At 44.6% G+C, this 27,374-nt stretch overlaps 1 protein-coding gene across 3 annotated transcripts; it reads right to left on the reverse strand.

Moving 5' to 3' along the window:
* Window positions 1-1,893: 1,893 nt before the first annotated feature.
* On the reverse strand, window positions 1,894-11,570 carry CSRP2 (cysteine and glycine rich protein 2). 3 transcript variants are annotated; one of them, XM_050324479.1, is made up of 6 exons: window positions 11,498-11,570; window positions 7,311-7,429; window positions 4,668-4,836; window positions 3,598-3,730; window positions 2,843-2,936; window positions 1,894-2,218 (listed from the first exon to the last, which is right to left on the reverse strand). In XM_050324479.1, the coding sequence occupies exons 2-6, from the start codon at window positions 7,420-7,422 to the stop codon at window positions 2,142-2,144; spliced, it is 585 nt and encodes a 194-aa protein (XP_050180436.1). In that variant the 5' UTR covers window positions 7,423-7,429; window positions 11,498-11,570; the 3' UTR covers window positions 1,894-2,141. The 3 variants fall into 3 exon arrangements, with proteins under 3 accessions (XP_050180436.1, XP_050180437.1, XP_050180438.1); XM_050324480.1 differs by lacking the exon at window positions 11,498-11,570 and adding an exon at window positions 11,137-11,215; XM_050324481.1 differs by lacking the exon at window positions 11,498-11,570 and adding an exon at window positions 8,953-9,544.
* Between the last annotated feature and the right edge of the window lie 15,804 nt (window positions 11,571-27,374).

The raw sequence follows: 27,374 nt of genomic DNA on the forward strand, positions 1-27,374 counted from the left end.
CAGATGTTTTTGCTATGAAAGCAATGTCTGCAGTATGAGTAGCAGGAGCAAAGGTTTCTGCCCAGGCTTCCTAGGCTGTGCTGTTGCTTGCTTCCTCACTCCCATCTGAAATGTGTGCTGCTTCTGCCTATCTTTTCCAGTTCTGATCTTGCTCTCTCTGTGAACCGTACAAGCTCTTGAGTCGCATTTTGAGCTGGCTGTCTGTTTTTCCTCCTATCTATGTGGTTCCTTTGTAACCTGTTCAGAATGCTCTTTATGTATTATTTTGAGTAACATGTATTTTTCCAATTAGGCTTTTGGCTTCCCTTGCTTCTCTGCCTCACAGACCATGGTTGCTGGAAACTGCCTTAGACCACACTGGCACACTTGCTCACTTGCATAATGTTTTCCTGCAGCATTCCCAGTCTTGAGTGTGTTTCCATAAATTCACTTGTGAAGGGTTCTTCTTTTTTTTTTTAAACTAACTTCTGTTTGGCACAATGAAGGTTGAAACTGCCCCCTCCCCCCCCGCCCCAGATCACCACATGGACTGTAGCCACTAGGACAAAGCCTTTGCCTCCCCACAGCTGTGGTTGGCCCTTGCTGTGCAAATAGCATGGCCTTCACTGGAAGGGATGGAAAGACACTCCTACAACCTCCTGCTGGAGCTCACTACATGCTGCTCATGCGGCATGGTTTATGCTTTTAAGTGGCACTGATGCCCAGGTTTCATGTGCAGAGGAGCCTGAGCATGCCAGTGAAGGTCTGCTCTGGGACTAGATTTAAAAGAAAATGCAAAAATTAATAAAAATTGTGAAGCTACTCCAAGTGAATGCTTGCAGAAAAATTAGACAAGTTGCCTTGAACCAGATGACTTTTGCCTAGCTGTTTTAGGCTTAAGTACCTCTTTATCACATGAGGCCTCTGTGCTGGGCTTGTCCCATGTCTCCTGTTGAGAAGGTGGCTCCCATTTGCTTCACATGAAGTTCAAGTGTGGGTGCTGTGAGCTCAGGCCTTACAGGTGGAGGCTGCTCCAGCTGCTAAAAGAAGCCAAGCTCTTCTGTGAGCTTCCCACTCAAGATCTGGCTAGGGCAAAACAGTTGTCCCCTACTCATAGACCTTTACTGGCAGCAGTTCCTGAAGAGTTGGGTTAGCAGAGTGAAGGCCCTAGTTTGGCTTTCACCCACCTGCTGTGTTCACAGGGAGCAGAGCTACACTGCCTTCAATGCATTTAATTGCAATTACTCCTTGCCCATCAACTTCAGTTCAAGTCACTTTTTATACCAGGGCATTTGAAGACAGAATTTTCTTCTGCTCTGTTGCTGGGCTGCAGTTGCTTTGTCAGGTATTGTCCTCAGGCAACAACCCTTCACCATTTTCAGGGAGCTAAGAGTCCTAGCACTACCAAGAAAAGGTCAAAAGTTGCTCTTAGAGCCAAGTTGGATATGATAGTCCAGAGCTTGGCCAGCTGATGTGGAGGGATGGTATTAATCTGCAGCTGTCTTGGTGGAGTATTCTGCACAGTAAATTTGTGCATAAAGCACCTCAATACTGAAGCACATGCAACCCCACAGAATGTTATTGTGAAAATGGTTTGGTTTTCATTTACTGGGGACTCTGTGGCAGAGACAGGCAGCAGTTTAGGTACACTTACCTATCACTTTCAGAGCTATGTCACTGTACAGAGCAGTAGATTTACTACTGTGCAGTGAGCAGCTCGTTGCCTTGCACATGCATATAGAATGGTGTGATACTGGAGGACAGGCATTCACCTCTGAAGGCCACGACCCGTGCTCTGTGTCCAGCTTTCAGCAAAGGTCTGCACCAAGTCTGTAAGCATCACATCTCCACCCCTGAGGCACCCCAGCAACACTCCCCTCACCTTCACTGCTAACAAAGCAGGCAACACTGGGCTTCAGGATATATCAACAAGCAAAGCTTTATTGAATTGATACTCAGTATTAAAAGTGTTACAGTGTGATATACAAAGCAAAGAAAAAAGCAGTGTTTGTGTTTGATTTTTTTTTTTTAATCATCTGCAGAATGTATGCCCAAGCACTACAGTAACTAGTATCTGTTTCACAGTAGTTAGTAACATTTAGGAAACTCTCTTGTTCCTTCTAGCAGGATTTCTGCAGAGCCGTAAGGAGTTTTTAGCCCCCTCACTGGGCATGAACAAGGGCACCTGCTCCCTGGCCATACCCAAATCCCTTGGGGCCAAAGTTCTTTGCGTAACAACCTGCAAGAAAGATGAACATATAGTAGCTGAGTCTTCTGGCACGTTAATTGAGCACAACACTGTCTAGACTAAACCCCTCAGCTGCTTCCCCATAGTCACTAAAACATCCCCACAGGATGCAACACTTAAAAACCATTTTGTTAAGCTGCATTTACTGTCCTCACTGAACTCAGCAGCCAGGGCTGTTTGCTCCGTGTAGCTCCCAACCCGCTCTGTGAAGGCAACTCACATATTGGTTCTGTGGCTCGGTATCTGTTAAGGCATTTGTTGTCATCAAGCCACTGTATTTGATATCACATATGAAGTTTATATCCACAATATCATGCAAGAAGGCATGGCAGGATACTTGCTGGCTTGTTTCCTTACTCTGATCTGCTCTCTGACCCAGGCATATGGCACAGGCTGCTGCATCTCTCAGAATGGGATGTTTTGCTTGATGCAGATGTCAGCATCAACAGCTTCAGTAATATTTATTTCATTTTTCAGCTGTATTCCTATGACTTTCAGAGCACTTCCATCTTGACAAGAGCCTGAAAGTTTCTTATACCAGGACTAAATTAACCATCCGTCCTTGCAACTTATTACCTTGAATTGTAAACAAGTGACCTTTGTTTCTTTCCTCACCTTTACAATAGATTTCTCCCTCTTTTTCAGTTAGGGTTGTAGATTCTAGGCTTTTTCCACACTTGGCACATCGGAAGCAGTTTTTGTGCCATGGCTAAGTAAAAAAATAAAAAGCAGAAAGATAGTATAAAGACACATGATGCCTGAGTTGGTAAAACCCCCACATTAACTGGAGATATCTGCATCAGTATTGTTTATATATGACTGGTGCAATGAAAACCAGTTGAAGTGCACCAGTAGCAGACGAGCATCTGCATTTCTGTGAGTGGCCCAAAGCCCCAAATTCCACACAGCATCCTGCTCAGAGCAGCATTTGGAAAGATTTGGGCTTGCTCTGATCAATTCAGAGCAGATCTTGGCTCTCTGTAGCGAGTGAGTCAGACAGCTGGCAGCCTGACACACAGTTTGACATGGTATTTTCAGAGAACATTCCCTTTCTACTGAAACATTCAGCAGAAGCTGCATACTCCACAGGACTGTTCCCTCTGAGGGACAGGGCTTCTGCAGTCTGCTTCAAGTCTGGCATGAGATGATACTGACTCTACACCTTTGAAATCTAAGGTGATCACTCATCAAACTGCATTTCAAGTGTTTTTTGTTCCATTAACTTGATTGGTTTGACTGTTTGCAATGCTAAGAAATGCAATTTTAAGGTAACAGCCCGGCAGTTGGTTCCCTACTGGAACCCACATAGCACACCTTGCTCACTTTAAAGTCCACGTAGCAGGTACAAAACAGCACATGCAGTTCCTTACCTTTCCAGCTCCTATTACTTTCTCTGCTGCATAAACAGAATCACCACACCTTGAGCATTTCTCTGCCCCTCCAAACTTCTGAGCAAACTTTGAAGGGTTTGGATTTGTAGTAGGCCGGTGAGGAGAAGGTGTGCTGAAAGAAATAAGACATTTGTTGTCTCTACCCTTTTACTAAATGACCTCTTGTTCTTTTATCAACACGAACAGAGCAGCATCCAACACAGTACTTTTGCAAAACAGGAGGAGTAAGTTAGCAGCAAGGCTATCCAATTACACCCCATAGGGAGAAAAACCAAAACCACAACAACAAAAAGAGAAAGGCCATGCTTCAAAGGATAAAAAGAAGTTCCTGTAAAGGCTAGTTTTCTGAGGAACCTTCTCTGTTTCACTTATCTAGAAGTGCTGAATTATGCATCAGGACATGGATTTTTCACATAGTAAGCTGCAAATAATTCTGTTAAATTTCTGTCCACTGACCATAATCTGGAACCTGAATGGATCACTGAACCTGGCTGGCGAGCTTGCATCATATACAAGCTAAGCAATAATTTGGGAACTTGCATGAAGCAAGTTGTGAGGTATACCTCAGCTTCCTTCCACATGCTTTTGCTTTACAGCAAGAACTTAATCAGACTAGGAATGTTTACTATTTAATGGGCCTTTTGGCTTTGGCTACAATTAAGCACAAATGGTTCTTCATTTGCCAGTTAAAAATTCATTCTTCTGGTAGCCGCAAATTTCCAGCTGTCCAAATCCATGTCCAATGCTGAACATTCACATTTCCAACCTATTTAGGAGAGTGACTCGAGACTGGCAGTCACCTCTGTGGGCTCATGCAGAGCCATCAGCAGCTCTCTAATCCATGCCTAGCATTAGTGCATCCTTGCCTGCACTAACTCCACGTAGTCACCAGTGAGAGCTTTGTGTGGCGCAGGTTCAATGGCCTGCATTGAGCTAGAATGGGGTATTTTGCAGCATTCCTACTGATGAACTAAACAAAACCCAGCTTGAAAGACTCCTCTGAAAACAGTACTAAAGGACAAGGGTACCCCTGAACTCAGTTCACTCACCTCTCAGGCTTGATGCCTAGTCGCTCCCCCCTGTCCATGTTCAGTGTTCCTGCCCCTTGGCCATATCCGTAACCTTTCGGGCCATACTTTTTCCCATAGCAAGATTTGCAGTAAACTTCGGCATCGTGAATCGCTACGGTTGTGCTGTCCAAGTTTTTCCGGCAGACCACTGGAGGAAAAAAAAAGAGTTAAACTGCCTTAAGGGACCATTTCTATCAGCACGCATAGTAAGCCAAAAATCAAGTGAGAAGTGATGTTATGGGTTTCCCTGTCCACAATTCTTCTCACTGGGCAATGGGACCACCAGAGATTAGAGGGAGCAAGTTGCCATTTGAATTTGTGAATTATGCTTAGCTCTGTAAAGGGCTGTATTCCCTCCCACCTCTTCATGACCGTGACATTTAAAGCCTGGAAACTTGCTGTGGTTTGATGAACGAGGCTGCTCAGAAATCCAGAGAGGGCAGTCAGCAGTTTCCCTTGATAAATGCCATACAGCATGAAGCAAAAGCCTATCAGTACAGAAGAACCCCTGCACTGCCCTTTTTGCCAGGGTGGGGCTGGGGGAAAAAAAAACCACCTTCAAGGTTCCCCCCACCCTCATCCGCCTCAGTTCTGCTTCAGGGCTGAGCTGGGGCTGGTTCACAGCTGTCACCGGAGGGGCTGCGCTTTTCTGGCATTCCTACATTGTCCTTCAGCACAATGCAAACACTCTACTCAAGGTTACAGTAGAAGGGAGAACTATTTCCTTCTTAAGCCTCCTTTTGTATGCCAACTGCATGCTCTTTCCATCTGCAACAGCATTATGCCCGTGATAAAGAATTTGGGAAGAAAACAAAGAAATGGCCTTATGAATTTTTTTGTTTAAAAAGAATTTTAATGTCTTCAAAACACTGGGTGACCTTTGCTTATGGCATTCATTAGCTCCAAGGTTCTTTTTATAAGACACAAATATCCAATAAATAAATCAACTAATGCCTGTTTGTTAAGTCTACAGACTTAACCCCAACAGAACTATGCACTAAGGAAAAGCGTATATTCAGACACAGTAGAGCCATTGTTTGACTGTAAGTTCCAGGTTTCTTTTAATAGTAACTCCCATAAAAGGCTGAAAATGAGGCAGCCAAGACATCTAATCTTTGGTTTTTGTGACCACAGTAGAGCTAAGGGAAAGGAGCATAGGTGTGCCGAGACTTGCAGTGCCAGCACAGCGTGCTGACATTGGGCAGCAGACTAACTGTGAACTTGCCTGGGGGGCCAGTTGTAACTGCAGCTTAGATGAAGAGGACTAAACCCGAGTTCTGCCCACATGTATTAATCACCAGCAAGTGGGGCAAAACAGTATCTCATGTTTGCAATAAGGTAAAATTCTCTGATTCAGACAGACAGGCTGTCTGTTTGCAAAGTAGGAGCCTCTGATTCACAGGGGCCCTTTGTTCCCTTCGTCTAAGCAGAGGTCTTTTCAGCAGAGAAAGCGATTTTCAATGCCTCGCTGGGCTTGTTGGTTGGACTGGAAAATAATGCTTTGGACTCCTTTCATCTGAAATAAACCACAGGCTCCTGTGCCAAGAAAGTTTAGGCTTTTGGCTGTGCTAAAGCATCAACAACTCATCTGTGCTTAGGCATGCTGGTGTCCTGGTCTGTGCAGGACTCCAGGGCAGCAGTTTGATAACTGTTCCTTCAGCTACTGCCAGCCCCAAGACCACCAGCAGAAGCCCAGCTGAACTCAGAACAGTGCAAATGGAGCTCTGCCACTGGGCTTTTTCTTTTGCATGAGCAACACTTAAGCCAGGTTTCCAACCTAAAGAACCCTCAGACTCCTGAGGAAAAGGCTGGCAAGAGTGCAAATGGAAGAGAAAAATCATGATGTGCTCTGAGAGGTGCATCCCACTCCTTACACTGGATAGGCTGGATAACACCTCTCCAGGAGACAAGCTCTGCCTTTGGGATGCCAGGCCCAGGAAGCATGTGGAGAAGCATGTGTCCAGTTCTGGGCCCCTCAGTTCAGGAAGGATATTGAGGTGCTGGAGCAGGTCCAGAGAAGAGCAACCAGGCTGGTGAAGGGACTTGAGCACAAGTCCTGTGAGGAGACGCTGAGGGAGCTGGGATTGTTTAGCCTGGAGAAGAGGAGGCTCAGGAGTGACCTCATCACTCTCTACAACTCCCTGAGAGGAGGTTGTAGCCAGGTGGGCGTCGGTCTCTTCTCCCAGGCAATCAGCAGTAGGACAAGAGGGCATGGGCTTAAGCTCTGCCAGGGGAGGTTTAGGTTGGATATTAGAAAGAAGTTCTTTACAGAGCGAGTGATCAGGCACTGGAATGGGCTGCCCAGAGAGGTGGTGGATTCACCATCCCTGGAGGTTTTTAAGACGAGGCTGGATGTGGCACTGAGTGCCATGATCTAGTAATCACAGTGGGGTTGGATCAAGGGTTGGACTTGATGATCTCAGAGGTCTCTTCCAACCCAATTAATTCTATGATTCTGTGAAACAGGAATTCAGCTTTGTTTATCGCATGTTGAGCTATCTCTGGCCACTGCCATCCCCATCGTGTGTGCCACCTGAGCCTGGTATATCTCCTGTGGACCAGCACCTTGCTGCTGTGATCCCCCCAGCTATGCCAGCAAAGATTTTGGAGGGGAATACTTACTGCAGAGGAAGCAGCACCGGTGGAAGCTCCTCCCATCACACTGCACCTCCTCAGCATGGTAGACGGTGCGGCCACAGGCACCACATTTGTTGCCACCTCCCCAGTTTGGCATGGTGGTTCTGTGTGCACAGCCAGGCATGAAGGGAGAAGGGGAAAGGTTTGTTAAACACAGTGTCCTCCACCACCCTGGCCCCAGGACTGTTGGTGTAACAGGCTCCTTTAAACCAGATCTGCAAAGTTAATGTCCCAGAGCACAACCCTGAGATTTCACCAACTGTTTAAAAACGTGACCTTCCACTGCATGAGAAGTTTTTGGGATTAACTCAACTTCCCAGCTCTTCAGATCCCAGACCAGACTTAAAGGCTTAGGCAGGCTCTCTACAGCTATTTGTAAGAGCAGATGAACTGGCAAGGGGAACAGAGACTGCTGCTGCTGAACAGCAAGAAAAACCGAGACACAGTCTTCACGGGATGTGTCCTCTGTCCCTGCCTGTGGATTTTGAAAGTTACATAAATTGGATATGCACAAATTACAGTTTCATGCACAAGGGCTTTACTGTACCTTGAACGAATGCCCCCCAGACAGATATAATTTCAGTTTCTATGCTTCATTAATGCTGGGCCTCTCATCTGATAGAAGCAAACCAATCGTGCCAACAATGGCATTTTGTTTTACTGCAGGGCCTGTCATTTGGGATGTGGTACAAGCCAAAGTTCACCTCACTGGAAAACCATTTATTAGAGCTGTAGGAACATTGTGAACTCCTTTGAGATCACACCTGCACTTCAAAGAAGTTTAAGGGAGATTATTTCCCAGGGACTCACTGCTATTACATGAACTGTACCTTTACCAGACAGGTGCAGAAACCAAACCAAAGTGCTCAAGGAGCCACAGCTGTTTTAAAAGGAAGTAAAACTCCCTCTCACACATTAAATGTTACTTGGAATGGACACTAATGGCTGGTGAGGAGGGACAGGCACCTCACCCATCGTGTGAACCGAGTCTCCTGCATAAAGCCAGAAGCAGTGACTGTCCCATCTCAAGCTGAGCTGGCCCCTCCCCAGCTCCCCTGCACTCCCAACATCACCACCAGCCGCTTCCACCCTGCTCGACTGGCAGCTCCTCCTGCTCCTCCCGTTAACTGTCGGGGTTAAAGTACCAAAGCCAAGCACAGCCCATCACCTTCAGCTTTTCTGGGGTTTTCCTTCTCCTGCCACCACCATGAGATAAGTCTTTAACAAACAAAGTTATCTCCTAGTCGTCCTTGAACTGCCCTTAACTTGTGACTGCTGGGTAATGCTGGTTTACTCTCCTGCAGCGCACCACCAAAGGACCACCTCTCTCAAGCACAGAGGCCAACAGCAGCCAGAGACAGGGTTACCGATTCAGCAAGCTTAACCCAGTGGGGGAGTCACCCCCACTGTTCTGTCCTGATCCTTGTTTCAGAGAAGGTTTCTGGAAGAGGACCACAGGTTTGCCCACTGGAAGCCCAGAGGGCATCTCCTGCCACCCTACCCCAGCAGCACCACCATTCCCTCCTGCAGACTCCCCAGAGCAGCACTGTAGGACAGGTCAACTATCAGGAAGGGAGGGAGGGAAGGAATTTGTTGAGAGCTTCTGACATTCCTTTGGAAAACTCACCTCTAGAAGCTCTCCTGTGTTGGCCAGACAGGGAGAAGATACACACAACAGCATCCACACACAATGCCCACAACCTGCTGCCTGGTGTCAGCTTTGCTGCTCGTCCCTCTGAGCCAGGAGCAGAGGACTACCAATCTCCAGTTGTCCCACTGGCCGACAGAGAGGAACTGTAAGCTCCACCACAGGGATCCAGACAGGAGCACTTTGCTTCAAGATTCCCTTTCTTTAAGGGGCTCTTCTCACCAAAGTGTGGGGCAGGCCTCAGTGCAGAGCAAGGCACCTCGAGTTCCTCAGGCAAGGTAGATCAGACTCACAAATCACAACTGAGAGCAGCCGTTTCAGATGAGTTACGTGACCCATATTACTTGGTAAAACAAGCCTCCTGTCCAAGCAGCGTGACCAGCAGTTCAGCAGTTTTTGGGACGCAGGGTAGGTTGTGTGGTTGCCAAGACATGCTGCCAGGTAGCTGCTACAAGACCTTTGTCCAAGACAAGCAGACAGCCATTCATGGCATGTGGGAAAATACGATTAGTTTATTAACCTAAATTGGGGCATCTTAGGTACATTCCTAAGCAATAGCTTAGGAAACTTCCTCAGAGTGGCTGAGCAGTGCCATTTGCACACTGACACCAATTACTGAGATAGCCCTTTGTTTAATACTTCCACAGGATTAGCATCATTACTGCTCCATGGTTTAGCACTAATACCCTGACCGAGCTCATAAAATTAGTTTTATGACATTTCCCACTTTGCTTTTGTCATTCTTGGCACAACTGTAGGGTCTAAAAATGAAGATTCCATTTCTTTTATTCAAGTGCTTGGCTGTGCTACTGCACAGCAGCTGACATCAATCATGGCAAAGAACGTCCTCAGTTAAAGTGAATATAGGCTGCACAAAGCTTTGGAAAAGGAATGCATGGACTGGAAAAAAAAAAAAAAAAAGAAGAAAAAAAAAGGAGAAGAGATTCCTTTTCACTCTGTATGCTTTCCAAAATGTAAATGGCATTTGGTACAAGAACTACTTCTGTCTTGTCCTCTCACCATCTCCACTCATGTTCTTTTGTGCATTTACATGAACCCAAATAATGTAAACCATTTTTTTTAGCAAACAATAGTTCTCATGCACATTAGAGCCAAGGACCTGAATCAGGTTTCCAGCTTTGTCCCAGATTTCCGATGTAATACTGGGCAACTCAGGGTGCAGCTCCACCCTTTCTTCCCAAGGGAGACAAAATAATAGACGATCCAGCAACCATTAGCTGACTCAAATTGTCTGATAAGGACTCTGAGAATCCATTAAATGAAGAACAAAAAAGAACTGAAGTAATTACTTCAAGGTGACCATAGTGTCTTCCACAGGGAAGGTATTTCCATTTAGCCTCCCCGTGATGTTCCCACGACAGCTTGCATGGGAAATGGCAATATTTTCTCAATTCCCCAACAGCAAGAGCTGCCCTTACAGCAGCGGTGCCCAGGAGGCACCTTGGGGCAACAGGGCTGGTGACTTGAAGCAGCTCTGCCGCAGGACAGTGCACAAGCCTGTCCCCCTGCCCACAGGTGACTCTCTCAGCACCATCTTGGAGCCTCACACTGCCCGGATCTCCTTCCAGAGCTCCACAGGTAGCAGTTTCAGAACTCATATGCTGCCTTAAGCCTTCCTTGCTCCCTCAAAACTTCTTGGCTAGTTCAGGCAGGCCTCTGGGGAGCTCAAGAGCAGTAATTAAGCATCCAAGTGACCTCAGTACCAGCACCAACTATTCTGACTGTCGGCTGCAGGTTTGTTGGCAGCTATTTGAACCCAGCCAAGCGGGGAGCACGCTATTCGGGCAAACCACGGCAGCCGCCAGGTCCTTTCCAGCCCGTTTGTTAACAGCAGCTCTAAACGCAAGAGGCCTAAGCCATCCCAAGACAGACGCTGAGGAATTCCGGGCTATTCCGTTATCCTGGACGGCTTTTTCGGCGGCCAGCCGGCGAAGCCCTGTGCGTGGCAGCTTAATCATTACAGCAAGCCCAGCGGCACGGACGGGGTGAGCATCGCCCCCCGCTACCCCTGCCGCCGGAGCCGAGTCCCGTCGTGCCGCTCACCCACCCCGACCCGGCCCGGCCCGGCCTTGCCCTGCCCCGGCAGAGGGTCTGGCCCAGCCCCTGCACCCCCCGCCCTCCCGCTGCCAGCCCCGCACTCACCGCAGGGCTCCGCTCGACGCGTCTCAGCCCAGCACGGCCCCGCAGTGCCTTAAAGAGCCGGGGCGGAGCCTTGTGGGCCCCGGCCCGGCCCCGCCGCCCGCCCCCGGCCCGGCCCGGGCCCCGGGGGCAGCGCCGCCCTCGGCCCCACGGCCGGGGCATCCGAGAGTGGGGGCTCGCAAGGGTTCGCCCCTGCCGAGGCCACCCCCAGGACGTCCAAGCTGCTGCCTCGGACTGCAGGACCCCAGCCTGTGGTTTTATCCATTTTTAGGATTTTGATTTACATTTTAAACTTCTTGCAGGCACCGTGGCCGCGTTTCCCCGGGGCGCGGGGAAGGCGTGCAGGGCTCGGAAAGAGCCTTACCTGGACGTGAGGAGCGGGCTGGGGCGGGAGCAGGTGCCCGGGCTGTGGGAGCCTCGCACTGCAAGTCGGCACTGCAGCTCCCGCTGAACCACTGATCCAGCGGGGACTCATTAGGAAGGGCCTTTAATAGTTTTCACAGAAGGCTGGCAATTAGTGCTGTCCACACCAGCCAGCTCCCGCTGGAGAGAACAGCGCAGGGCTTGAGCTGCTTTTTAAAAGCGTCCTCATCTCCCAGTGTCCCAAGGCTGTTGTGTGCTGACTCGATTATGCGCGGGGCTCCCTGTGTCTAGAGGGAGATGCAGGTTTATCCCAATACCAAATCATCTACTCATTGACTGTAGGAGTGCCAGGTTGTTCTCTTTCAGCAGCAGGAGTTGCCTCCTCAGCACCTCACAAAAAACCTCTTCAGTGCAAGCACTGTACAGCGAGATGGGCTGACAGCAGGTTGGGTGTGAAATCTGTGCTGTAGGGCTGCTGGTGCAGGCAGCTGGGTGACATTCAACCTGCCTTGTCCAGTGACTGGTATATGGGGCCAAACTGCCTGTGCTGTGAGACTAAACGTTACCTCCATGAAAAAGATTAGCTGTCCTCTCCCTCTGAAATGTTCTTCCAGCGTGCTGCAGCCTGTGTGCTGGCAGCTGCAACTCACTGAGGTTTTTTCCTTCCTGCTTATAATTTTCTATTTGCAATGAATGGTGAATGACCAGACTGTGCATGATTTATGTGCATCCTGGAGCCGTACTCCATAAGTGAAGCCAGTATTGGTTCCTGTGGAACAAGGTGGTGCTCGCTGTGAGCAAGACCAAGAGCCTGACCTCAAGCATCATAGCAACAATTTTAGTCTAGGTTTTGAGGGAAGCGAGCCCTATGAAAAGCAGAAGTATTAGCAATAGTTTCTTGAATTGGAGAGAGAGGATCTCTTGCAGTCAGACAAATAAGAGGCGTATGAGTCACAGCAGGCTGACTCCATTTATTGCATGAAAGGCCTGTGCTCTCTTGTCCAACCTGTCCTGCACCCAGCTCTGCTGGAACTGCATGTGATGATGCTGTTATTTACCATGTTCCCTCAGGTAGCCTCCAAAGCTATTAGATTTACCCTTTTGACAGTGTTTCCTACAGACTATAAAAAATAAACAGCAGAGATCGTAAAGGGAAGGGAGAAGCATTGCAGTCCTAGTGAGGACTGACTGTGCACAAAAAAAGGAAATTCTCACTATGACTACGGGGCCATGCTGGTAGGAAATAAAACAAACTTCAGCGTTGAGGCACTGCTGAGTGAGCTAGAAGACAATCTGACATCCAGTATTTATTTTTCTCATGTTTAGTACTTTGTCAGAAACAGATTAACTGTGAGGTTTGGACATAAATATATAATTAAGTCCATTACTATAGGAACAATAATAAGGAATAAATTACTACAGCACTTGGGAATAATACCTAGTAACAAAGGAAAACAAAACCAAGAATGAAAACTTTCACCACATACTTTATTTTTATTGTTAAGGACTATTTCTATCCATACATTTTATAAATATAAGTATGCATGTGTATATCTATTATCTATAATCTCTAAATACAGAGTTATTTTATCTGTAAGCATAGTTTTTCTATCTACTCAGCAGATCTCTTCTTCTGTCTGTCTTTCCTGAGAGCAAAGTTCAGAATTTATTTAAGATAAAGCCTGAATCCAGCCCTGCTGCATTCTTCCTTGCTGTCCTGCAGTCCTTCGTCCTGTCACCCTGAACATCCCTGCCATTGACCGAGCAGCCCCACTACCCACTTCACCCTCCTTGCCATCCTCCTGACCCTATCCTTCCCTGTGTTGCTGCCTGACACCTGCCCTAAATTCCTTTCTGACTTTTTTTGCCTAAAATCTCAGATGATGCCTCTTCTCACTGGCCTGGGGAGGAGCTCCCACCTAACCACTGTGCCAGGCCCCTGTAGGCAGCTGGGCTCCTGCAGCCTGCCAGCTTTTTGTCTGGCTTCTGCCAGAGCTCAGCAAATTAGAATTAAGACAGTTTGTTTCTAAGAAACAGTGTTCAAATGTATTAGCAGCTCCCGTTAATTTCCCCTGCTGATTTGGCAGCTCTATGACCCGGGGTGTTTGCTTCTCTGTTTTTCTGCTTCCTTGGCTATGGGAAAGCCCAGAGGCTCTACACAAAACTAGTTCTCCCTTCACTTGTAAAAGTGACACAAAGTACGTTCATCATCTCAGAACAAAATTCTCAAGGTTTTAGCTATGCCATAATTTTATGCAAAAGTTGTTTTCCATGTTTCGGAGAGCTGAGTAAATTGTCAGCTTGTCTGACCTAGTTACTTTTCAAAAGACTTGTCACACATCAGTTATTCAGGCCTTTTACAGCCACTAAGTACCTTCCACTCACCTGGGATTATCTTATCCTCGTTTGATCTTGTAAGCATAGTCCCATGTCTGCTTGTGGCAGAGTCAGTCTGCTTGCTCTGCTGATAATCCTTGCTATCATTTTATGAAAGTTTATTCTGGTTAGTTTAGATTTTACTTTGCAGGGGCTCTAGTCATAGTTTGACACTGTTTTTGTCAGACCTAGTTTTACCAAATGCTGCTACAATTTATAGAGCTCCCTTAATTATGCTTGTGGAAGAGCATAATTTGAACTATTTTTCCTATCAGGAGAGGTGTTTTGAAGCTAGTGTTAGAGTTTATTGTTTACCAGCCTGCAAGGTAAACCACCTTGCAGTGGTTGCCATGGTACTTGGTTAATTTCTTACTGGCCATCCCTCTAACTAATAAAAGGGATTTTCAAGTTACTTGTATGCAATATCAACTAGTGAAAAATTCATTTGTGCCCAGCATTTCCCAGATTTGCCCTATCCTAGAAGGGAATATGTTGTTTAGCTAATTTCCTTACCTAAACATTTATGCATCTCAAGAGTGCTATACATTTATTCTACTATAAATATGATAATGATAAATCAATGAAATTTGCTCAAGTTAATGAAAATACAGCAGACAATTCTAGAGTTTACCAGAGCTTTGATTTTTTTTTTTTTTAAATCAGCTCTTTAAATCCAAAGTGCAGATCCAGAAGACATTCAATATGAGAAGACTGTACTTTCTAAGCTTATGGGTTTCTTTATTATTTGCTGTATTTATAAATTTTACTTTTCTTTAGCGGCTCCAAGCACAAATGGAGGCAGCTGTGGAGTTGCCCACTGTTGGAAGTATGGCTGCTAGTGAGACTTTAAGGAGTCTGAGCTGTAGGTTTTGACTTACAGGCTCTCAGATTTCTCTCCAGCTCAACCAAGTTTTCGGAACTCAGTGTGTTCCTGGTCCCCTAGAGAGATGGATCCATTCATTCCCAGGTTCTTGCATGCAACACTTCAGCACGATGTGAGGTTTATCTAAATGAAAGAAATGCACGGTTTGCATCTAATCCTAAATACATTTAGTGAGGTAAAGCACAGAGTAGGGTGCTGGTGATGCAGTCATCAGGTGACAGCACTGTAAAACCACAGCAAAACATTGAAATTACTATATTGGAGTTCTGGGGTTTTGAATAGAGGTTTCTGAAAAGGCTAGTGAAATATGAGCTCTATTTCAGATGCCAGCTCAGCAGAATACTAGTACCTGGACTAGTTATGATGTCACCTTGCTGGCAGGAGGGATAACTTAGGCTGAAAGTATTGATTTCTTTAATAAAGCTCAATTTATTCACCATATGCTCACAAGGCCAGATTATCCCTTGTGTTGTGGCATGGAAAAACCTGCAGGCAAGAGCTTCAGTAAGCTCAACCATGTACAAGTTCTGTTGCTGACTGACAGGGTGTTATTAGTGCAGGACAAAATTTGAGGACCCACCCAGCTTGTTCCAATAATACTGTTACTGATTTTGAGGAGGGCGAGGAAATGTGCTTAGCATTAGATAGCAGGCACGGAGGGGATCACAAGGTGAAATGGTCTGACTCTGCTGTTTTTGTAAAGCTTCCCAGCTCCATCAGGCTGCTGAGGGAGTTACCTGGATAGCAGATGGCAATCTTGCCAAATCCATAACATCAAAAAGCAGTGGTTGGGCTTAAAAAAAGAGTCCATGTGATATTTTTTCCCCATTGTTCCCTTTCCCAGTAATACTTAGGACTCTAAACCCTTCTCCACCACATCAGCACCTCTGCATGTAGCTACTTGTCCTGACAAAAAGAGGAAGCTCAAAGGCAAGACATGCCAGGGTGTTACAACACCTGCAAACAACCTTCATCAGAGCCATGGGCAGTCTTGTGCCAGAGCTCCCTGCTAACTGTTGTGAGAAAGAAGAGGGTGGATTGTTTCCAAGCTGCATCGTGTTGCCATTGCGTGAAGTTCCTGGCATCCTTACATCAAAGGAAAGGCATTTCAGACTCCACAGAAACAGCTAGAGGATGGTCAGCAGTAAACCCAGCAACGTGCTGATGCTTGCTGGAAACCATTATGTCTTGGGTATCCCTCCCCCTGGCAGCATAACATGCTAAGGTGCAATGATGCTTCACCTTTCCCAGACTAGGAACATCAGATCGAGGGAGAGGGATTAGAAAATCTGGCAGAAAACCTACCCAGCCTGAAGGGTAATAAGCTATTGAGTGTGCTTGGGCTGGTAACTCTTAACATGTCACCTTGCAGCCAGCAATACTTTAATTACCCTGACTGTCTGCAGAGGGGCTTGGTGGGATTTTTGTTCTCATAAACAAAACACGAGCATCGGACTGCTATTTTGCAACTGACTGCAATGCCAATAATAAGCACGTGTCATTTGGGAGTGTATGAGCCTGCTATGTATGAGCCTGTTTTTTTCCAGGAGTAGAAAAGGAAAGGTAGGTATAACTGATCTCAAATTGAGTGTCCTGGTGGCAGAAAGACAGAACTCTCCATAAATGCGATTGTGCTTCATTAATAGGCCATTGCAGGCTAATAGGTGACTCTGGTCACCAGCCTAGTGGTGCTTCTAAGACTGGATGTTGTAGCAGCAACAGGAGCCAGCCATAAGCTACAACCCCCCTCTGTTTCCTTGCCTGAAAACTAAACATCTGCAGCAGGCTCTGTCCGAAAAGCAAGGGTGCAGGCATCTTGCCAAGGGAGACCTGTACCTGAGAGTTAATCCCAGCCTGCAGGGCTCCTGGTTTGGTGTGTAGCAGTTGTCAGTGTGAGCCCTGCAGTGAACCAGAAGTAGTACTTCTAGTGTCTTTCTCCAGTGGATACCAGCTACAGGTGAGGCAGCATTAGCTCCTGCCACCAGAGTGAGTTTCCATTAGCTCTGGATGGACCTGTTTCTGTCTCTGATGTATCCCTGGTGTGCAGGATCCATGGCAGCAGCTGTGTGACACAACAGTAATACCTCACATCTGCATTTTGAAGCTGAACTGTTAACCTCCGTGCCATCTGAGGAGGAAAGAATACTGCATGAGTTAAATCAGCTAATGCTGGCTATTAATTAATCCAGTTATCATCACTGGTTGGAGTATTTTAATTACCTCTACCACTAAATAATTATTTTAATTATTTGAACCAGTAGAACTAGGTAATAACAGTACCATGGAGATGCTGATTATATGCAAGGGTACTTGGAGATGCATCTGTGATTGTATTGACATAAAGGCCATTGTATTGCACAGTGAGCACCTGGTGTGAGCTGCCCAGCAGAAACTGCTCATCTGAGATGCTACTTTCCACCATCAGCAAAGATATCCATCAACCAGCACTGACACTGGTGATCCCCTGGTCCTTTGGCCCCAGTGCTCTTTCCTACTCCCATTCTTGCCCAGGCTTTGTCCCTCTTATTGCCCATAGCATTAATCAGGGTGCTCGATGGTTCCCAGTTAAAACTAACTGCCCAAAAATCATACCTAAAGGCAATGCTGCATCATCAGCAACAAATCATTGTAAGGCACTCTGCTTTTCTGTATTTTCTTTGGATAGAAATTTATGACTCCCTTCGACACACAGCGAGTGAAAACAACTGTGCTTAAGAAGAGCACATTGGCCAGCTCTTGCACATCACACTATATTGGCAGTGAGCCCTTTTTCTTGGCACAAATACAGAAGCACTAGGAGGCTACATCGGTGTCTGCATGGCACCAGTGGTCAGTTTTCAGTGCTTGGCTTAGTCATTATTGTTAATGCTGCATTCAAATTATGACAACCATCATCATGTAGCACATGGTCTGTAACAGCCACACACTGTCCTGCTAAGATAGACCAGTGCCTGTAAAACTCAAATCTCCTTTGCTGACAACTATGGGTGTAAAAAGGCAGTTCAAGAACTGAAAGGATTCCTACAGAAATTTTACCACTCAGAAAGGAAGATGCAATATCAACAACGGTGGAATTCCATGGTCAGGAAAAAGCCTCAACAATTTCCAATATTTTCCTTAATTGGATTACAAATGTCACCTTTGGAATACATTTAAAAATCAATTATTCTTTTCTCTTTGTTGTGCTGTCAGTTTGTTTTTTACACTTCATTAAGCAAGGCAATGAAATGAGGCTGTTGTGCTTCTTATTGATTCTGCTTCATGATCAAAGCAGATCTAGATGTTAGGCAACAGTGAATTTTTTCTAGTACAGATGAGATAGCTAGCTGCACAAACTTTAAAAATTAATTCATATCTAGTCTTGCTTGAGATGTAGATTCTTCCATACAGCTAATTAAGAGACACATTACACCATGAAAGAGGTTGTATGGAGGTTGGGAAGACAGCCTGCTTAACCCAAAAGTTAAAATGTGAGATACCATACTAACAGAGATTGAAGGGGAGGTGGTTGAGATTTATTGTTTAAAAGGAAAGGACTAAAAAAGGATTAAAAAAAGAAAAAGGTTCTGGAGGTTGTTTTGTAGGTGTAAGTGGGGACACCATGACAGGCAGAAGAGAAAATGTGAAGCTCACAGTGAGCAAAGGAAGCAAAGAGAATAAAAAGAGAGAATAAAAAGAGAATAAATGGGGGAAGCAAGATGAGTTGTATTAAGGGAGACTGGAACAGAGATAAGTAGGAAGATAATATAAAAGGTCGTAGTGGAAAAGGTCTCTGGAGGAGGACAAAGAACTGCTGTTTCAGGCTGAAGACTGAGCTAGGGTGGCAGACATCAGCATGAGAGAGGTTTTAGAATTAGGTTAAAAAATTATTTTAAAATTCATAAGTTTATTAACTCCAAACTAGCTATGAGATGCAGAAATATGTGTATTTTCTGTATTCCTTGTAAGTTATGGTACTGCTTGTACAGTTAGATTTTTTTTTTGTCCTAAAATCTTTTCTCCTGCATCAGTCCAGATGTTCAAAAGGTTTAATAAAGAATACAGTAATTGAAATGTTAGGATTTAATGGTAATCTTTCTTTAACACCAAAAAGCTTATTCTTCCAACTCAAAATAATTTGTGCATTTTTTCAGATACTGAATTTTAAGTCAGAAATGTATATAGCCGTCTGTCTCTGTCTCTCTCTCTCTCCGTATATGTCAGTATTCAGACATGGACCTGTTGGAAAGGGTCCAGAGGAGGGCAAAACCAGTGATCAGAGGGCTGGAGCACATCTCCTGTGAAAACAGGCTGAGAGAGCTGGGTAGGTTTAGATTAGATAATAGGAAGAAATTGTTTACTGGGAGGGTGATGAGGCACTGGAAGAAGTTTCCCAGAGTTGTGGATGCCCCATCCCTGGAAGTGTTCAAGGCCGGGTTGGATGGGGCTCTGACCAACCTGGTGTAGTGGAAGATGTCCCTACTTGTTGCAGGGGATGTAGATGACCTTTGAAGGTCTGTTGCAACTCAAAATATCCTGTGATAGTGATGTCTGTGTCATTTTTGGTCCTTAGTTACACATATTATTATTTATTCTCTGTCATTTTCTCAGTGCAACTACACACCGACCAGTCCAATGTAAATCACCTAAAAGTTTCCACTGTCAATTGAAACCCCATGAATGTTGTGCCCTGCAGTTTAACAGTATGCTTTGTGTGCACATAACAGCTTCAGTGAAATGGTCCAGAGTGGGAGGAACAGCTAAAGACTTTTTGGCATTTCTCTCTACACGTGGCTGGTGTAGGCTGTTCCAGAGGAGCTGTGGCTTCTGGCCACTGCACTGGTGGGGTTCTGATGGTGTTTTTGGGCTGCAAAGACCTCCTAAGAGTAGGAGATACCCTTGTCCAGCCAAGGCTGAGGCCAAATCAAGAACCTACTAATCATAGAATCATAGAGTATTTTGGATTGGAAGGAACTTAAAATTCACCTAGTTCCAAGTCCCCTGCCATAGTAACTAAAAGAGGGCAATGGATTTCACTGAGGCCTGGGTGGTTTTTCACTCCTTTTCATTGGCTGTCTTATCCCCCTGTAAAGTGAGAATAACAGCAGACAACACTGTGATAGTTGAACAGGGGTAATAAGTTTTAACTACTGAGAACCATATCACCAGAACAGCTGGTTGCAGCTATAATTAAAGGACACTAATTAAAGGTCAGCAACATACCAGTCTGAAGATGAAATGCTAGGCATTATTGTTGTGGTGCTGGTCATTTAGCAAGCAGCCTGCTGTCTGTCTCTCTTTACCATGCATGGTTTCAGTCTTGTTCCTGAAGAGAGCCACAACTTCAGTTTCTTCAACAGCAAATTTTAAGTACAACTGAGGCCAAAACCTGCAGAAACAGCAATGGAGCAAAAGTGCAACAAGCACTGAAAAATTTCAGCAGGTATTGCATCATTAAAAGTCTTCATTTTGCGTTCTAAAATCTAACCCTTGTGTTCACTTTACAACAGAAATAAAAGACTTTTGTTTCCAGCCTGTGGTTGTTTGGTGAGAACTGGCCTTTTAAAGGCCTCTTGGCATTTTACCCATCCTTCCAAACCCGACTTTGAATGTCCTAAGAATAATTATGTTGGCCTAAAATCCACAACTAAAATTTGTTTTGATTTATTTAAATGTAATTGTTGCCATGCAACCAGATACACAACACATGTTGTGTTCCCAGCAAAAAGGTTAACGGAAATCAAAAGTAATTAGCTCTCCTAAAAAGCACTTATATTATGACAAACAGAAGAAGATTTTTATTTTTGCAAAAGATGCAAGGTCAAATAAAACTGCTTTGTCAGTTAGCACAGTTTTTACTGTTTGATAATACTTCCAGAAAACTTTGTGATGGTCTTTAAAAATCAGAGAAGGGAATGGGGCAATTCCATTGCCTGTGGTGCATTTGGATTCTTGTGACCAAGAGGGAAATCAGTTCATTTAACCATTGGATGAGACTCTTGCTGCCAATTACACATTTGGTACAGTGAACACTGGTAGTTTCCATCAGCCTGTGGCTGTTTTCCTTGCTGGGAGGACTTGCCAAATTCAGGGCACACAACAGAAGACCTCTCATGCACAAATTGCCTTGTCTCTCACCTCATCAGGGTGGCTCTTACCCATGTGGTGTACTCCTGAAGCACACCTAAGTGCTCTGGTGTGCTTCAGGAGTACAGCTCTTGTTTGGAAAGATGACAGGCAGGTTGGTTAGACACTAAATGAGTTTTTGGTCATGAAGATTACACACCAAATCCTATTAACTGTAGAGCACCTGGACACCCTGGAGGTGTAGGAGATTCATATCAGTTTCTTTCCTTGCTTCCAGCCCACCGCTTCAGAGCCCAGCAAGAAGTGAAGGGCTGGCAGGGCACTTAGCCAGACATTTTCTATCCTGTTTGCCTGTGATTTGTTCACCATGCTGGTAGCTCAGGATCAGATTGTACGTGTTCGAGCCTGTGCCAGCTCAGTATGGCTTTCACCACTGGGGATGGAGATCCTGCACTTGCCTATGAATGTTTGTGGGGTGTCAGCACATCACTGGGGCGTTTTTATTTGAAATGAACTTACATAATTGAGGAAACAATGGGTTTCCTGGTCCTGCAAGCGGAGACCATTGACAGTGTGGCTGCCATCAGAGCAGTGCTCTTCTTACTCTGGACTTGTACAACCAGACAAGTCCTTCTTAAATGAGGAAAGTCAGTGATTCTTAGAGTTGTTTATTTTAGCTACTGTAACTTCATATGAAAATCAAATCTGTGTAAATGCAATGTTTTCTTAGTGTTTACTATGATAATCACCTTGGCAATTTGTATGGAAGTAATTTCCGGGGGTTACTCACTAACTTACACAAACATTTTCTGATACTCATTTTGCTTTCGTTGTCTCTCTGCTCCTCCTGCTCTGATTGTATGGAAAATGCAAGACATACCATGTTGCTTAATGCTTTATTTCCCCCTTTGCCTGGCAGTCTTTCTGCAACCTCCACCCTAAAGCCTTTGTCTGCTTATTTCACCCCTCCTTGCCTGATCATTGCACAAGTTGGTACAGAACGCACACATGTGCACAGACACGTGTGCACACATATATGTATCTACATACAAAGGTATTATTTTTATGTGGACTGGGAGGACAACATGGTTTATGTCTTCTCACATCTATTGCCCTGACCTTTTTGAATAACTCATGTGAAGTTTCAGTATTGTTTTAGTTTGTCTTAGCAGCATGTTTGCAGTTGAATTTACACAGTATTTTATAGTTTGATTCTTTTCTCCCTTGTTCAACTATACTTCAGGCAAGAAATGTTGGAAAAATAAGTATATATGAAAGACCATTATTTGCAATATACCACTCTAATGTTAGAATTTCACTATGTTATAAATAATTTAATGTATAGATGAGGAACAGACTTCTGATTTACTACTGTCTGTCTGAATTAGTCATATATGGTAAATTTCTGTAAAGGGGTCATATTTGTCTGAAGGTGTCTGTTATTGTTGGCATTAAATTATATGCTTTCTCGAACCGCTAGAACGACTCCTGGCACTGGACCAGATTGTTATTTTGGGAGTAGATAAAGCCGTTGTTTAGCCTTCTGGCACTCAGCGTAGTTCTTAGAAATGGTTTTCTTTGTTTTGTTTAAGATTTTCTGTTCCTCTTAAATCTACTCCAGTCTATGGGGTTTTGTCAAAGGAGACAAGAGGCCTAAGTATTAGGTGTACTGCTTCTTGGATGTCTTCCCAGAAGGCTTAATTTCAGGTGGGTGGGAGGGGGACACGTGCAGATAATGTACAATACTGTGTTTGTACATTGCAGTGTCAGCACTCCTGAATTTGTCTAAAACCAGCAGCCATCATTGTTGCTGACGTTCACTAGATGTCAGATATGATTTTCCTATTATACAATAGTACCTGAAGAAGTTGAATCATACTTTTTCCCACATGTAAGTGTTACCTCATTGTGTACAACTTGGAGTCAAATCCAGTACAGGACTTGGACAGTTAAAAGAAAAGTATGCTTTTACCTGACTGCAAAGCTTCCTAGTTCCTGATTTTAAGGTTATTGGATCTACATGTTTATGCAGACCCAGAGCTGCCCCAACTCTGGCACACATAACTTCAGGATGTGGAGGATACCCGAGACCAGCTGGGATCCTAAGCAAAATGTTCCTGCTGAACAGCTATTGCCGTGCTTAGTACACAGGCAGGATTGTTCTTGCAGAAATGCCATTGCCAGCTTCCCTGAAGGCAACTTGTGGTGCTATTGTGTGTGTGTGATAACCTTGCAATTAGAGCCGTTAACAAGACTCTGGGAAACCTGGATTTAGTTCTCTTTCCAGGCAGAAAGTATGCCAGCAGTCTCCTTGCCATGCTCCAAGCTGCCCTGTGAGAGTGGGACTGCCACTTGTGGGTGCAGAAGGAAGAGGAGAGCCTGTGCTATTGGGATGAGGGGTTATCCACTCTGAGCTTCCTTATGCCAAGAACTGCTTTAGTTCATCACCCAGGGACTACTCACTGTAAGAGCACCCAAAGGGGTCTGAGTATCTGTGCCAGTCCCAGGTCTGTGGACTGATCCAAACTGAGACTTTCATCCTGTTACACAGCTGGGACAGACTATTGTGAAGCTCAGGAGGTCAGTGAGCTCCGTAGATTTACAGTCCAGAGCAGTTTGCTGGATTATTTTCATTGCAGAAGTTGTCAACAATATTTTGTTTGATTCGGGATGAAATATGATCCCTGTTTAAATATCCACTTAAGGACATACCTTAAGTTTCATCAGCTTGAATGAATTTTAAGTAGACTCCCCGTAGTGGCTTTGCAAAACAATGTTGTGACCTTGGGACCTGATTTCACTGCCCCTGCTCAGGCATCAGAGTCAGTGTGTGAAAGGATTGTATCGCCACACCAGGGCTCAGGTCTTGGAGCTGAGTAAGAATTTCAGGCTTTGATTCTTTGCAGAAGAAATGATCACCCCTTTGGATGTATAGCACAGTAATGACTCTGTGCTGCCTTTCTGTACTCTCCTGCCACGTGTTTTCTACACAGTTCAACAGAGGTGGTAGACTTAAAACCTTTTTTCGTTTGAGGCTTATAAAATATCTTGCACTCCTCAGCCTTTTGAACTGAAGCACTTCCATATTTTCTCAAGGCACTTATTAAAATGCCAATCAATGAAAATGTCTCCAGGAATCCAGTTTGCCAGGACATGGCTCCTCATTCATCATGAATACCAAGTTACACAGCAAAAGGCCCAACTCAGCAAACACAAACCCACAAATTTACCTAAAGCCTCAAGGGAGCCTCGCTGAGTACAATTCTGGCTTGCATTAGCATGTGTTTGAAAAGCTGAAACACAGAGACTTGGTATTGGAAATATTTATGATGGTTTGACAACATTTGTTTGGAAGTGTCACTCAGCAGTATGTGGATCTCACTCCAGCCCTCAGGAAAGTAGCAGGTGGGTATCACTGGTGCCCTGTGCTGCAGGTCGCTCTGGTAACAAAAGTTTAAGTGATTTTTAGAGGGATGATAAAGAGTGCAAACTGTGAACTCTGCTGTGGATGAAAATATATTTCAGCAATAGATAAATTTTTATCCAGCATGTGCCCAGTCTGTACAATTTAGATGGCTAAATGTCAGCTTGCAGTGTTGCTTTAAATGTAGGGCTGTACTTTGTAGTCTTCCATCCAGATTTAGGCATCTGGATCTTCCAAAACTCAGCTGAAGGTGCTGATGTGGACAGTGCTGTGTCACAAGTATGTGCAGTACCCCCATGTCCTTGTTCTCCTGAGGATGGACTCCTGACTGTACCCCCACGTTCTGAAGGACCTGAGAGGGAGGACATGATCCACCCTCCTTGTACATAACTCCCTAACTCTGAAATCTCAGAGGTGTCATTTGGTTCGTTTGTAATTCACGTGAGGTGATAGGACAGGGAGCATTGGATGGAAAGAAGGGAGGTCATCCAAAGAGAGCAGCAGTTAGCTGATGGGGGCAGGTTGGTGAGCAACATATCGATGAGGGCTTGCAAGGTACATGTGTATGCTATTCCTGGCCAGATCCTGAAGTCCTTGTACTACTGTTTGCTCTAGCAGGCAGTCAGCATCAGAGGGTTTGTCTATATCAGGTGAGGTATATACAGAATGAGAGCATCAGTATTTGATGTTCTACAGCCAGGGAGGGAGAGGTAATACTCTACAAAAGAATATGCTTTACAATAACAATTTTGAGTTTAGGGGTTGGACAGGAAGGCAGGTCTCCTGGCTTATAGCTAAAATGGGTTTTAACACAGAAGAGCATTGTGGGTACAGGAAGACTCAGCTTCTTTTTGATTCAGTGTTTTGGCAAACTCATCACTTCGTTTGTTTTTTGGCTGTAGCAGCTTGTTTCCACGGTCATCGTTGGCTCATCAACTTTACTCAATTCTTTGGCATTTTCAAAGGACCCAATTAAGGCCATTTCCTTGAACTTCATCATTAGGGACAGTGCTCAGTTTGTGTGCCCTGGTTACATGCCAAACCTGGTGCAGCTGTCCAGTGTTTGGGGACTTGTGTGCAGCTTCCTTTTGTGGAACTGGGATTTCTCCTGTCTATAGAAGAAAAGTTCTCTACCTGACTTGAATTTCCCCAGGCCTAGAATGATACCCAAGAGGACTCTGGAAACTGTGCTTCTTTTAATTTAAATAGATCTGCACAAACATCTATCTTAAAGGGGGCTTCTAATTACTGGGAGCAGGGGAAAGTGGGAGCACTCCATATGGTATGGGAATGTTCTGTAAGGCATAGGATTTGGGTCTTAATTGAGGTTTAGCCAAAGAAGGTGTCAAAATATTGATTTTTCCAAATTCTATGCAACATGTATTAGAGTTGGCAGTCTGGATCAGGATTGTTGATACAAGTCACTAGAATAAACATTACTAAAAGATTAATTTTTCTCCTTTAGCACGGCTGCTAGTGTTCTGGAGTTTTCAGTTTCATATTTTTTTCCTGACTATTACTTACAAGATATACACATTGAATGGGTTGCCTTTTTTGACAGATAGATACTTTATGGTGTTGTCAGTGATGTTTATCAAACAAAGCTACAACCTGGGTCAAAAGTGATGCAAAATTACATGTGTGCATTCTTTATACCTTTTAATAGGAAAGTAATGTTGAAGAAATATAGTCACCATTCTACGGTACCTGGAAATGGATGCATTTTCCTATGAAGATTTCTTAGTGTCCCATTTATGTGGGGAAATAAAATGTATTAGGTTTTTCAGATGGGGTGAGAGGCATATGGACATTTTAATCTTTGTCCTAGTTATTGACATTACATTCTGTCATGGTTTAACCCCAGTCAGCAACCGGGCACCATGCAGCCACTGGCTCATTCCCCCACCAGTGGGATCAGGGAGAGAATCTGAGGGATTAAAGCTAGAAAACTCATGCCTTGAGAGAAGGAGGGTTTGATAGGGAAAGCAAAAGCCATTCATACAATCACAGCACAACAAGGAATTAATTCACTGTTTCCTGTGGGCAGGTAGGTGTTCAGTCATGTCCAGGAGAACAGAGTCCCATCACACATAACAGTTACTTGGGAAGACAAAAACCATCACTCCAAATGTCCCCCCATTCTTCCTTTTCCTTGCCCTACTTTAGGTACTTAGCATGATGTCATATGGTATGGAATATCCCTTTAGTAAGTTTGGGTCACCTGTCCTGGCTGTGTCACCTCCCAACTTCTCATGCACCCCAATTTCCTTGCCAGCATGGCAGTATGAAAAGCAGAAAAGGCCTTGGCTCTGTGTAAGCACTACTCAGCAATAACAAAAACATCTCTATAGTTTCAACACTCTGTTCAGCATAAATGCAAAATACAGCCCCATAACTAGCCATTGTGAAGAAAACGAACTTTACTCCAGCCAAAACCAGCATACTCCTCAGAAAGTTAGGATCAAAGAAAGAAATGATGGTTCATCTTTGCTTGCTTTCTTAATGAATTAAACAAGTTATTTTCTCCTGTCCTGGGCTCTGGCAACCTGAAATGCAAGGATCTGGTAATAGCTGTTTTGCAGTAACAGATTCCTTCTCTCTTTTTTTCCTTTTCCCAACTCATCTATTAATTTCAGATATATTGATCCATTTCTCTAAGTACTTGTAACTAGGATTAATTGCAAAATTGAGAAGTTACCTGTTTCCAGATAGTAGCATAGTTAGGAATGGAAATTCAGATTGGCTCAGGTTATACTGTACAAGTAATAAATGTACTTCTGCTGCAGAAAATCACTTCATTTGCAATATTTTAAATGAATAAGCAGCTAAAGTGACAAATGTCATTCTTTTACATTTTTATTTCTCAAAAAAGGGTATTAAAAAAAGACTTGATACATTTATTTTCAATTCATACTCATCCGAGTTTGCTTTTGAGTTATGGAGAAGCTGCATCCTACTTGTGTCTCTGATACCCATTTCAGTAAGTCACCTCAGCTGAAAGCACTGGTGGTTATATCCCATTAACATGCTGATGTATGCCTAGGACCACACATACCTTCCCCATGCACTGGGTACAAATGCCCTATGCTGAATAAACACTGGTCCAAGGGTTTCCATCAAATGCAGTCA

The sequence above is a fragment of the Myiozetetes cayanensis genome, unplaced genomic scaffold, assembly GCF_022539395.1.
Source record: "Myiozetetes cayanensis isolate MyiCay16 unplaced genomic scaffold, myiCay2020 scf3, whole genome shotgun sequence".
NCBI classification, from domain to species: Eukaryota; Metazoa; Chordata; class Aves; order Passeriformes; family Tyrannidae; genus Myiozetetes; species Myiozetetes cayanensis.

Bases quoted from the DNA above. Each gene is read 5' to 3' on its own strand.
- CSRP2 (XM_050324479.1), bottom strand. From the start codon at position 7,422: ATGCCAAACTGGGGAGGTGGCAACAAATGTGGTGCCTGTGGCCGCACC. The intron at 3,731-4,667 runs GTGAGTGAACTG...TATTTCTTTCAG, and splicing joins CTAGGCATCAAGCCTGAGAG to CACACCTTCTCCTCACCGGC. The intron at 2,937-3,597 runs GTAAGGAACTGC...TTTTTTACTTAG, and splicing joins AAGTAATAGGAGCTGGAAAG to CCATGGCACAAAAACTGCTT.